The 13,767-nt window shown below is 33.8% G+C and overlaps 1 protein-coding gene across 1 annotated transcript in view; it reads right to left on the reverse strand.

Annotated features, from left to right (window-relative positions):
- Positions 1-1,192: 1,192 nt before the first annotated feature.
- LOC138361553 (uncharacterized) overlaps positions 1,193-13,767 on the reverse strand; it is a 65,497-nt gene continuing 52,922 nt past the window's right edge. The window contains exons 2-5 of the mRNA XM_069320821.1: positions 3,584-3,668; positions 2,661-2,778; positions 2,334-2,425; positions 1,193-1,490 (exon numbers count right to left, since the gene is read on the reverse strand). Coding sequence (XP_069176922.1) covers positions 1,398-1,490; positions 2,334-2,425; positions 2,661-2,778; positions 3,584-3,668 — 388 coding nt within the window. The 3' untranslated portion in view covers positions 1,193-1,397. The remainder of the gene's footprint in view (positions 1,491-2,333; positions 2,426-2,660; positions 2,779-3,583; positions 3,669-13,767) is intronic.

Consider the following 13,767-nt stretch of genomic DNA (forward strand, 5'->3'; position numbering starts at 1 on the left):
AATTAAAACACCCAAATGTTGGGTGCTTCAGGTGTTGTTCCTCTTGGATGATCTTGTACCTCTCTGTCTCACACCTGTAAGAATGAGTGATATGGTTAAGGGGGAAACAAAGTGCAGGCAAGGCAATGGAGGCCAGTAGTAATCTTAGGGCTAGGATAATTAGAAATTAGAGAAATTAAGTAAGAGAAATTAGCAAGAGAAATCAGGTAAAATTTATTATACTTAACTTTTGTATCATCAGTTTAGTAGTAATTCTTCATCTTCATCATCATCATCTTCACTGTCACAAAGCTCCAGGTTGGGCTCGGAAACATCAACATCCTCTTCCTGGTATCCAAATAAACGCTTTGCATCACTCAGCTTGTCAGAACACAACTTTTGCCCTTGCTTCAAAAGAGCCAAGATTCCACTCTTATTTTTGGTTGATAGGTGCTTCTCTTCAATAGTGTACTTGTTAGGATCCTGTAATATATAGACTATTTAATGGGGTTTAAGACATTTACAAATTTCCCTGAAAATACTAAAGAAATTAGAATAAATAAATAAAGTTTTCGGTAAAAGTTCAAATATATGTAAAACACACCAGTACAGTATATGAAAACCATGGAATTGTCTACCTGTCAAAGTTGTAAATAGCAAGACTTTACTCAAGTATAAAATTCTGCTGGATAAATGTTTATGAAGAACTGAATTGCAACACACATTTAGGCTGTTAGCTTACCTTGCTTAGATATGAAGGAAAAATTCCACATAACAACTCTTCAGTATGTTCGGTTAAAATCTCTCTCTTATTCTTGTAATATGCGAGATAATGCAGCATTTCTTGAACAGTGTGTTGTTGCTCTTCTCTGGATCTCTTCTGAAGCTCCACATCTTCTACTGCCTTCTTTTTTTGAGCAAGGGACACTAATAAAAGAGGAAAATTATATTTACTGCAAGTAAACTACAACTCAATTTAATATAATTACAGTTTAGGTACTTGCATTATACATACTATACATAGTTTATTGTGCAGTATCAACCTGATAAAAACCTACGGATTATGATACTGCACCTATTTTACAAACAGTAGTGATGATATTTTACTTCAAAAATAAGTAAAGCTTATCCATTATGCATGCTAAATGTTAGTTATCTTGATAAGGCCGAATTGTAACCCCTGATAAAATGAGATGTAGTTACATACCATTTTGGCTATGATGAGGCAATAAATTGTGCCATGGCAGGATACCTTCTATTGCATCCTTTTCACTGAGAATTTCAGAGTTTTCACTATTGTAGATTTTTATGAAGCCTTGAAGCTTTTTCCTATCACACTCATTTCTGTGCCGGAGTGAAGAGCGCATTTTACTGGATGCTGCAAATAAAGTTTTTTGGCTGAAAGTTTTAAAGTAAAGTTAAAGTTTTAAAGATCGCCATTCTTGAATCAATGACTTTTGAACATCAAGTTTGTCGATCTCATTTGAAACTGTTATTTCCGTCTCTCTGGCCTATTTGAAAATATAATAAATTTAATGAACAAATCACATTAACCATGATGAGTGGTTCGAACCTATGGGCTTGGCATTCCCAGATGCTTGCTGTAGTTGAATGCGCCACAACATGGTCAAAAGAATTGCAACCTAGGGTACTAATGAACCCACAATTCAATTTTTGTTAATTATGCACCCCCATACCCATTCCATGGGCGGTTGTGCATGCAGTTTCCCATGTACTTGGTCTGTGTCCTCCAGTAGTTTTACCTCTGATGGCCCTTTCAATACACATAGAATTCATATTATTGTGATATATCAATACATGGAGAAAGACATTGAAATGGGGGCATCAAAGGCAGAACTACTGAATGACAGAGACCGAGTTCATGGGGGAATTGTGTGAAACCTGGTTTGGCTTCAGTGGAAGCCTTGGGATCCTTGTGGGTGCAGTAGTACTCCAAGTTGCAATTCATCTGACCATGTCGTGGCGTAGTGAACTAGAGCATGCATCTGAGAGCACTCAGTGCATGGGGTTCAAACCCTCATCACAGTTCCCGTGATATATCACGATACTGTGATTTCTCTGTGAACACATTTGATATATCTCGGAATCATACATTTAGGTTAATTAAATACTATATACTTTATACAAATTAACCTTATTGATATATTGAAAAAGTTCAAGCAGTTAATTCAAGGAAATGGTCGCTAATTTATAATGGAAAATATATGTAGTACATGATCTGAACACATAACTAACCTATAAATGCATTATAATACCTTTCACATATAAATGCATTATAATAAGTTTCAAAATAAATACAAATAAATAAAATAAATATATATTATTTTTAGTACCTTTCTGAGTCGAGTAACTAATGCACGAGCCAGTCCATCAATTTTTCGATGGTTCCAAAAGACTGCACCCTCTGTGAGTTCTTCTGTTCTTTCTGAGAAAAATATTTATAGCAATGAACATCTTGAAGAGCATAGATTAATAACAGTTTCATAACATACCTTTACTCACCACGACCAACTCAAGTTTGACCAATATGTTTTCATTCTTTTATTGATTATTTGAGGGAGTTGATACTTATTGAATACTGAATACAAATCGCATTATACTGATTACAGGGCAGGTAAAATAATAAAAAACTTGATCAGATGAACCATATAAACAAATACCAGCTTTCAGCATGTTTTTAGTTGTAGAGTTGTATCGTGAGAGGTATGCAAACACTTGCTCTGCCTCTTCCCCTAAAGTCATGCCACTTCCTTCTTCCCACCGCCCTCCATACAATACCTTTAACATAAAAGTATACAGTAAAAAAAAATTCAAATTATTGTACAAAAATTAAAAGCCTCCTACTATATTAAATGATACGTATATCATTAATCTTAAACAATCAGAAATCCTAAATTTTTTTACACAAACTGTACTTATTATATTTAATGTAATGTATACATTACATTAAATTTAATTAGTATACATAAATGTAATGTTATATTTTTATTTACCTGACAATACCAAGCATGTCCTTTTGCATGTAGGACTCCTAAAAATGGCTTTGCTTGACCAATGTGAAAATGTGATTGTTTCTGAGCCACAGTTAAGGCCCATGGCCAATATTTGCAAATTATGTCTTGACAAATAAACTTTACGTATTTGAAATACATAATTTGCAAATAGTGGGCATAACTGTACAGCTCTCCTTGATACATATTCAAGGTGTGGAGGATAATACCATGTCGACAGGAGGCCATGCTGATTCCTGTTTCATCCAAACTTTGGAATGAAAGAGGCTTATTTTGAGCAGCTTTCCATGTAGACACTCCACACGTGTGCTTACTCTATTAAACAAAAATATTTATAGTAACTAAATACCCAGTTGGTGAGCATGATTATAATTATGTAGGACGGGTAGAAGGTAGAGATTATTTTGCGCGATAGGCATTGTTGTTGCACATAAGAATTTCTATGGGTTATATTTCCTTATTCAATATATATAAACTATAATGAAAAAATACAAAAATGGCCACCATATGTTATAGTCGCCAAACAGTTATTAGGTAAAATTGAAGGTTTCTCAATATATAATAAAACTCACCTTAGTTTTCAAGCTCTGAATAGTGCCAACATGAGCTTGAACATCTTCATCTTTGCTGAAGATACTATCAGAATAATAGGGGTTTCTGATACCTCTGCAATGATAATTCAGAAATAATTATTTATTGTCTGTAACCACTATAATATTAAACAATGGGTAATGGAGTATCAAAAAATGTTTTATATGAAGAATTCTGATGCACTGCTAAATTTTACATAAAACAAAAATTTACATGGTGTTAGATAAATAAAATGATGATATGGATGCAATTGAAAGGCAAACTATAAAGACATACTCAGTTAAAAAATATGTCATATGACAATGTATATTTATATGTGCATACTTTATTTATAAGAACATTAATTTGAAGACAATATAATTCATTATAATATAGTGTGTGTAGAGAACAAAAGAATACTATACATTAAGTATCTGTAAAGCACATTTTATTACCTCCCAACTTTGTTGTAACGATACAGCTTCTTGTTGCCATCAATATGTACTGCTAAAGGGGTTTTATCACAAGCAGGACACTCATTGTCAGCTTCTCCTCTAATTTTTCTCAGCTCATATTGCTGGAATCGCCATTCGAAGAACACTCTCTTCGAAGTTATATAATTAATGGGTCCAATCTAGGAATAGAATTTTTTAGATGGTGACATTTAAAATGCATATTATGACATAAGATAAATAAACAAAAAAAACATTCCATTTTGTGTTTGAACAAAATTAAAAACTAATTATTAATAAATGAATATACATTACTACAAAATTTTGATAATTTTTGTATTGAAATATAAAACTGAAAATATTAAGAATAACGGTATCAAAACATACACGCCCACGAGAAGCACCAAAGGATTCCAGTGCAGTGACTAATGCCCGAAATGATGTTCCGGGACAATTTCTTTTGATATGGTGCCATGATTCAAGCAGACTGGTGCTGTAGAATGTGCTGCTCTTTCCTAATGATGAATAGAAACCAGACTTGTGCATGGTCTTGCCTAGTTGTTGATGCTCATATCCACAGTGGCATGTATAGATTGGAGTATAGAGGTCATACCTTCCTGTAGTTTAAAATACAGTGCATTGAGTGGTGTGGCGACTTGCTAAAATAGTGATGTAAAAATTAACATTTATAGCAACAAAAATTTCAAAATGTATTGTGATTCAGGAATATCCGGTAATGGAAATAAAAGGGTAAATTTTAAAGTTTATTTACCCATTATAGTGATGAAGATGCAGAGATTGCTGGAGCTTGAAATTTTAAACTTGCAATCTGTGCAGTTGGGGCAAGAATTTGGTGGTTGGGCTGGTACAACAGGTTCTGGTAACAAAGAAAAGGAAGACAGTTTGACAAAATGAGTTTTATGGAAAAGAATTTCAGACTGAATATTTCATTGTTTCTTGATTGTACAAAATATTGACATTATTCTCCAGATAATGACCGAGAAATTCACAGAAAAGAAACAATCAGACGATTAAATCAATCTATAAAACCAAGTGTCAGGTTTAAACTTTAAGACTTCTCCAAATGTTGTAATGACTGAAATGAAACATTTATTCATTTTATTTTGTTATACCAAGATAATCGTAGCTCTAGACTGGGATTGGGAAGTAGAAGTAATCTCGGAACAAAGTACGGATTTTATACAGGTATCGTATACTTACTCCAGTGAAAGATATTTCCTTCAGGGCACACAGTTTGTGTCGGGTCTAATGGCTCATAAAAGCCTTTTTTCCAATATAATCTGTGGTGGAAAGGCATGAGAAAATGTTGCATTTGGTCACAAATGTGACACAAAAATGCAAAACAGTCTTCACATTTGATGCTTGCCTCACAATTTGTACATTGTACACAAACTTTACCTGATGAAAAAAGGGGTAATTATTTATACTAATTTTAAATACTGTATACCTAACATTTTAAACAATCTGAAGTCTAAATGTATTAATAGAGTGTCATTAATTTGCATATGATGCTTATTATACAGTATAACCTTAATGAACACAGCAATATTTAATTTACCTTTATCTGGAACACCCAACTCAGACAATGTCCAATCGAACAGCATTGCCCTGCTTTCTCCCCAATTAATCTCTGCATTTTTTCTTCTTTTTTGCCAGTCAGAAACACTTGGCTGAGAATCTTTAATTTGTTCAAGTTCTGCAGCAAGTACTTTGAAATATGGGATTAAAAATTAGTAAGAAAAATTTGTAAGTGAAAGGAATGATTAGTATAATATGTTAAACAAAATTTCATAGGCATTAAGCACAATTTTGGTACATAATATTTATGACGTGTGTCCATTAAATAAACCCTCATTTAAATACCAACAAATGATGTTGGGACATACCAACATCAAATGATTCCAAAGTTTCTTCACCAGCTGCCAAATAACTTTGAGTGTACGTTCTGCCACTAGTAGAATAGCCCGCATTTTGAATGTGTGGTGGTGAAAGTATAGCAGGCAGAATGTCTGGGTGGCACATTTGAAGATTTAAGCATGGTACATAATTGCAAATTGTATACAAGTATTAATATTTTCAGACAAATCTCAAGATATTACTATAACTAACTTTATGCTACCAAGTTGTTCAGTGTTATAGTAATTTAATCTCCATAATTGTCTAGCATACACTTAAAAATAGGCAACAAATATTATTGGAAAGTACACAAATAACAGCTGTAGAAATATTGTTAAAAAAATAATAGAAGATTACCATCAGATTGGGGTGCAGCTGGTCTTTGTTTTGAATTAATGTGTGATACATCCTGTATGTTATCTTTTTTCTGTTTCTTGTTTGTCACCTTTATTGAGTTTGGTTCCTCCACGTTTAAGAGTCTCTTCAAGTACTCATTTCTTTGTATCATTGCAGCACGTGCTTTCTGGTACTCACGTTCAAGATGTTCTCTAGTCATCACTGCTATTCTCCGGTGAAATTCTGAAGAGAAAATAATAGTGTTCGAAGGAAAAGTACAAGAACAAAACAAGAAAATTATGCTTATGCAAAATTATGCTACAATGTACCTATTAATAATCTTAAAATTTGCTACAAATTACCTACTTATAATTATGTGTTAAATTATGGACTTTCCCATAATGATATGCATGTTAGTGGCATTACCTATACTGCCTACCTGGAGCCCCCTAGAGAGATAGTGACACAAGTTAAGGTAATCCCTTTAGTAAGGTGCTGGGTCAACATAAATAAGCTATAACTAATAAGGACACAAATCAATATGTTCATTTAACAGTGGTATTAACATTTATATAAATATAGCTAAGAATAAGTTTTTACAAGTGTAACAAAGTGAAAGAAATGTATGAAAATTTTGATGATATATTAAAATGCTCATTGATTGAACTTGTCTTCCTATATATAAAGTATAAAAATAGTAAACACAGTACCATTATTGTTGTCTGTAGTTATTTTTGGAACATCTGGTATGTACAGCATACTGTCAAAATCCGATGATCTATCTGAAAAATTGATTGGTAGCGTAAATATTTGAATTCATTGCATAGCCTTTTATACAAACAAAAAAGAAAAATTGTACAGAAAAGCTAACACAACATTATAACACCTTTCTGTGGTACTTTCTATGGTACAAAAGAAAACAAACCTTAATTATAAAGGAAAATAAACTGACAGAAGAACTATGAATACTGCTGAAAATACTTTCCACAAAATATCTGAACCAAGGGATAGTACCCCGAGATTTGAAATATGAAAATTTCACCCTTACAGTATTTAAAAAAAAGCAGAAAGAGTTAAGCACAAAACTAATGTCCGATCAGCTAGGTATAACACATCTGCAAGCTCATGGCGAAAATCCTAAGGGAGGGAATCATTTACCATCTTTCAGTGAAAAATCTTATTCAATCGACACACCATGGTCTTCTTAAAAACAGATGCTACCTTATAAACCTCCTCACTTTTGGGACATGGCAACATGGTACTCAGATAAAGGGTTTCCGGTGGATGTAGTATACATGGATTATGCTAAAGACTTTAATAAGGTACCACATGGAAGACTAGCAAGGAAATTACAGGTTCATGAAAAAAATTGTAAAGTGCACAAAACAATAGTTAAAACAAAGAGAGCAAAAGGTCATACTAAATGGGAATGAATATGAAGAAATGTGTTAAGTTGAGTACCTCAGGGGTCCATTTTTAAGTCTAAAATATTTTTCATATATTGAACATCTATGATATAGAAAAGAATATAATCTAATCAACCACATCCTCATATTTGCAAATGCCTGGCATTTCACGAGCACTTTGTCCGGGGTTTATATTCTAGCCGGGGAGGATTTACTGGGTTAGGCTAACCTAACCTAACTTAACCAAACCAAACCAAGTATCTCAAGTTACAAATATCTCTGGGAATTCATATTATCTGCTGTTGTAGAATTGACAAAATGGACAGTGTCAACAAAATTATTCCCACATACTCCGTCACTATGTGATGGAGTACACATAGAATAGGGACTGAATTGTCCCTGACAGGGACAATTCTGTAACAAATGTTCTAGCATAAAACTTTGTACAGTTTAGTAATTCCTTACCATTTGATGTACTAGGTAGATCCATGTTTGGTGAAGTTTTATAGCTGGAGCTGGAAGATCCTGTCGAGATGACTTCTTCAAAGAGAATAGCTTCAACACATTGTGTCTTGAGTCTTCCAGTACTTGGCCTACAGTTACCAGATCTGATTTACAGAAACTAGTGAACTATGGAGATAAGATTGTTAATAATATACTTTTTTTGAGATTCATATGACTTGCAGCTTAAAAACCAATCTTATTTTAAAATAGTACACTAAAGTACATAGCAAATTGCGAAATTCGTAGTTTTTTAACTACTTTAAAGCTAAATTCTCAAGCTTTGAAAATAAGCACAATTTGCTATTTTAAGCGGAATCTGGCAACTCTGATTTAGCATGTAAACATTGACTTGCATTCACAATGTAGTTATTTATTTTTCAACAATTTAAAACGAGTTATGAAAATACACACATTGGTACATTATTGCAAAGGCACTATACTATATATATATATATATAAATTGTTGCAAGTCGAGCAACAAATATTTTACATTGAACAACAAATGAGATTGGAAAAGCAGTATTGCCAAAATAGACCCCAGACACACCCTGTGGGTAGTAATGGACCCCCATACCGACCCTATGAGGGGTAGTGGACCCCATAATAACACTATGGGCGATAGTGGACACTATACAAACACTATGGGCGGTAGTTGACTTCATAGAGACCCTGTGGGCGGTAAGGGACCCCCTATCGACCCTGTGGGCGGCAGTGGACCCCCTATCGGTCCTGTGGGCGGCAGTGGACCCCCTACCGACCCTGTGGGCGGCAGTGGACCCCTACCGAACGTGTGGGCGGCAGTGGACCCCCTACCGACCCTGTGGGCGGCAGTGGACCCCCTATCGATCCTGTGGGCGGTAGTGGACCCCCCCCATATCGACCCTGTGGGCGGCAGTGGACCCCCTATCGATCCTGTGGGCGGCAGTGGACCCCCTACCGACCCAGTGGGTGGCAGTGGACCCCCTGCCGACCCTGTGGGCGGTAGTGGACCCCTACCGACCCTGTGGACGGTAGTTGACTTCATAGCGACCCAGTGGGCGGTAGTGAACCCCATACCGACCCTGTGGGTGGCGGTGGACTCCATACCGACTCTGTGGGCGGCAGTGAACCCTATATACTAATCCTGTGGGCGATACTGTACCCTATAGTCATCCTGTGGGGCAATGGATGCCATACATATCCAGTGGGTGTTATTGTACCCCATACTTATTCTGTGGGTGGTTGGAGCCCCATACCCATCCTGTGGGTTATAGTGGACCCCATACTCATCCTGTGGGTGGTATTGGACCCCATACCTATCCTGTGGGTGGTTGTGAGCCCATACCCATCCTGTCGGTGGTAGTGGACGCAATACACATCCAGTGGATGGTATTGGATCCCATACCCTTCCTGTGGGTGGAAGTGATCCCCATACCATTCCTGTGGGTGGATGTGACCCCCATACTCATCCTGCGGGTGTTATTGGACCCCTTACCCACCTAACAGGTGGTAGTGGACCCTAATCCTATAGTTTCCAATAATCCACACCATACCATCCTGTTTGCAGTAGTTTACCCTATATACATTCCAACATAACATCGTTTTCTGTTAGCGTTCCTACAAAACATTCTTTAAAGATTTCTAAAGCACAAACTATAGTATATAATATTGATTGGTGAAGCACTTATTCTATGTAATAATTTATTGTGCTTATTATAATTTACTAAGAACAACTAATATTTCTCAAAACAAAACTACGAGCCTTCAATAGGATGTAGTTGATCTGTAATATTATAAGAGCATGGACAATAGTAGGTGAATTTCACAACCCATGTGGGACCTGAAAACTACAATTTTCGTTATAATTGAACCAATCACGACTATTCAGCTATCTACGTTGATGGACGAGTACTGTGAGACGTAAATTGGTACGTGAGGAAGAGTTTGAGCCTTGGTAAAAAAGTTAACTGGGAATATATCACATATGTACTAAATCACATTCCACATATTGACTTTAAGCACTAGTCATATATGTACTGTCTTGTGTGAGAACGGGTTGGTGTTTTCATTAGAATTAACTGAAATGTTCCTGATTTTCCGTTCATATTACCGATGGAAGATGTACACGTAAAACCGCTCTAATCCGGCTGAAACGTCGATATATGCAATAAAAACAGAACTTTTCCCCTTTTCAATATCTTACTCAGTATTTTAAAGAGAAACAAATATATGATTGTAAATGAAGTATTTAAGGTTATAATCTAATCAATTATGTGTTTGCATCATTTTTATTGTATATGTATTGAGTTAATACTAATAAACTGAAAATTCACAAAAACGTGGAAAATCGGCAAAATATTGCCTAATTCGAAGATATTTTGATTAAATCACATAAAGGAAAAGGGAATGATAAACGTCAAAATATTGCTAAATTCGATGATTTCTCGTACGAAACAAAATGCAAGAAAACTTGCTTAAAATGCAATATTATGCGAAATTCTGAGATTTGAAGGCCAAATCACATATCGTGATACTACATGAAATAGTATCGAAATATTGGTATAAATGAATATATTTACGTAATATCAGACTACATGAAAAACGTGAAAAAAGTCACGTTTATACCAAATTTGAGGATTTTAACTTCGAATCATAATGCAAGGTATCGTATTATTTAGATCCAAGAAAAGACATATGACAATGTTGTTTCCAATACAAATGATAAAAATCAATGTGTTTTCATTAGAATTAACTGAAATGTTCCTGATTTTCCGTTCATATTACCGATGGAAGATGTACACGTAAAACCGCTCTAATCCGGCTGAAACGTCGATATATGCAATAAAAACAGAACTTCTCCCCTTTTCAATATCTTACTCAGAATTTTAAAGAGAAACAAATATTTGATTGTAAATGAAGTATTTAAGGTTATAATCTAATCAATTATGTGTTTGCATCATTATTATTGTATATTTATTGAGTTAAGACTAATAAACTGAAAATTTAGAAAAACGTGGAAAAACGGCAAAATATTGCCTAATTCGATGATCTTTTGATTAAATCACATAAAGGAAAAGGGAATGATAAACCTCAAAATATTGCTAAATTCGACGATTTCTCGTACGAAACAAAATGCAAGAAAACTTGCTTAAAATGCAATATTATGCGAAATTCTGAGATTTGAAGGCCAAATCACATATCGTGATACTACATGAAATAGTATCGAAATATTGGTAAAAATGAATATATTTACGTAATATCAAACTACATGAAAAACGTGAAAAAAGTCACGATTATACCAAATTTGAGGATTTTAACTTCGAATCATAATGCAAGGTTTCGTATTATTTAGATCCATGAAAAGACATATGACAATGTTGTTTCCAATACAAATGATAAAAATCAATGTGTTTTCATTAGAATTAACTGAAATGTTCCTGATTTTCCGTTCATATTACCGATGGAAGATGTACACGTAAAACCGCTCTAATCCGGCTGAAACGTCGATATATGCAATAAAAACAGAACTTCTCCCCTTTTCAATATCTTACTCAGTATTTTAAAGAGAAACAAATATATGATTGTAAATGAAGTATTTGAGGTTATAATCTAATCAATTATGTGTTTGCATCATTTTTATTGTATATGTATTGAGTTAATACTAATAAACTGAAAATTCACAAAAACGTGGAAAATCGGCAAAATATTGCCTAATTCGATGATATTTTGATTAAATCACATAAAGGAAAAGGGAATGATAAACGTCAAAATATTGCTAAATTCGATGATTTCTCGTACGAAACAAAATGCAAGAAAACTTGCTTAAAATGCAATATTATGCGAAATTCTGAGATTTGAAGGCCAAATCACATATCGTGATACTACATGAAATAGTATCGAAATATTGGTATAAATGAATATATTTACGTAATATCAGACTACATGAAAAACGTGAAAAAAGTCACGTTTATACCAAATTTGAGGATTTTAACTTCGAATCATAATGCAAGGTATCGTATTATTTAGATCCAAGAAAAGACATATGACAATGTTGTTTCCAATACAAATGATAAAAATCAATGTGTTTTCATTAGAATTAACTGAAATGTTCCTGATTTTCCGTTCATATTACCGATGGAAGATGTACACGTAAAACCGCTCTAATCCGGCTGAAACGTCGATATATGCAATAAAAACAGAACTTCTCCCCTTTTCAATATCTTACTCAGTATTTTAAAGAGAAACAAATATATGATTGTAAATGAAGTATTTAAGGTTATAATCTAATCAATTATGTGTTTGCATCATTTTTATTGTATATGTATTGAGTTAATACTAATAAACTGAAAATTCACAAAAACGTGGAAAATCGGCAAAATATTGCCTAATTCGATGATATTTTGATTAAATCACATAAAGGAAAAGGGAATGATAAACGTCAAAATATTGCTAAATTCGATGATTTCTCGTACGAAACAAAATGCAAGAAAACTTGCTTAAAATGCAATATTATGCGAAATTCTGAGATTTGAAGGCCAAATCACAAATCGTGATACTACATGAAATAGTATCGAAATATTGGTAAAATGAATATATTTACGTAATATCAGACTACATGAAAAACGTGAAAAAAGTCACGTTTATACCAAATTTGAGGATTTTAACTTCGAATCATAATGCAAGGTATCGTATTATTTAGATCTAAGAAAAGACATATGACAATGTTGTTTCCAATACAAATGATAATAATCAATGTGTTTTCATTAGAATTAACTGAAATGTTCCTGATTTTCCGTTCATATTACCGATGGAAGATGTACACGTAAAACCGCTCTAATCCGGCTGAAACGTCGATATATGCAATAAAAACAGAACTTCTCCCCTTTTCAATATCTTACTCAGTATTTTAAAGAGAAACAAATATTTGATTGTAAATGAAGTATTTAAGGTTATAATCTAATCAATTATGTGTTTGCATCATTTTTATTGTATATTTATTGAGTTAATACTAATAAACTGAAAATTCACAAAAACGTGGAAAAACGGCAAAATATTGCCTAATTCGATGATCTTTTGATTAAATCACATAAAGGAAAAGGGAATGATAAACGTCAAAATATTGCTAAATTCGACGATTTCTCGTACGAAACAAAATGCAAGAAAACTTGCTTAAAATGCAATATTATGCGAAATTCTGAGATTTGAAGGCCAAATCACATATCGTGATACTACATGAAATAGTATCGAAATATTGGTAAAAATGAATATATTTACGTAATATCAAACTACATGAAAAACGTGAAAAAAGTCACGATTATACCAAATTTGAGGATTTTAACTTCGAATCATAATGCAAGGTTTCGTATTATTTAGATCCATGAAAAGACATATGACAATGTTGTTTCCAATACAAATGATAAAAATCAATGTGTTTTCATTAGAATTAACTGAAATGTTCCTGATTTTCCGTTCATATTACCGATGGAAGATGTACACGTAAAACCGCTCTAACCCGGCTGAAACGTCGATATATGCAATAAAAACAGAACTTCTCCCCTTTTCAATATCTTACTCAGTATTTTAAAGAGAAAC

The sequence above is a fragment of the Procambarus clarkii genome, unplaced genomic scaffold, assembly GCF_040958095.1.
Source record: "Procambarus clarkii isolate CNS0578487 unplaced genomic scaffold, FALCON_Pclarkii_2.0 HiC_scaffold_464, whole genome shotgun sequence".
Lineage (NCBI taxonomy): Eukaryota > Metazoa > Arthropoda > Malacostraca > Decapoda > Cambaridae > Procambarus > Procambarus clarkii.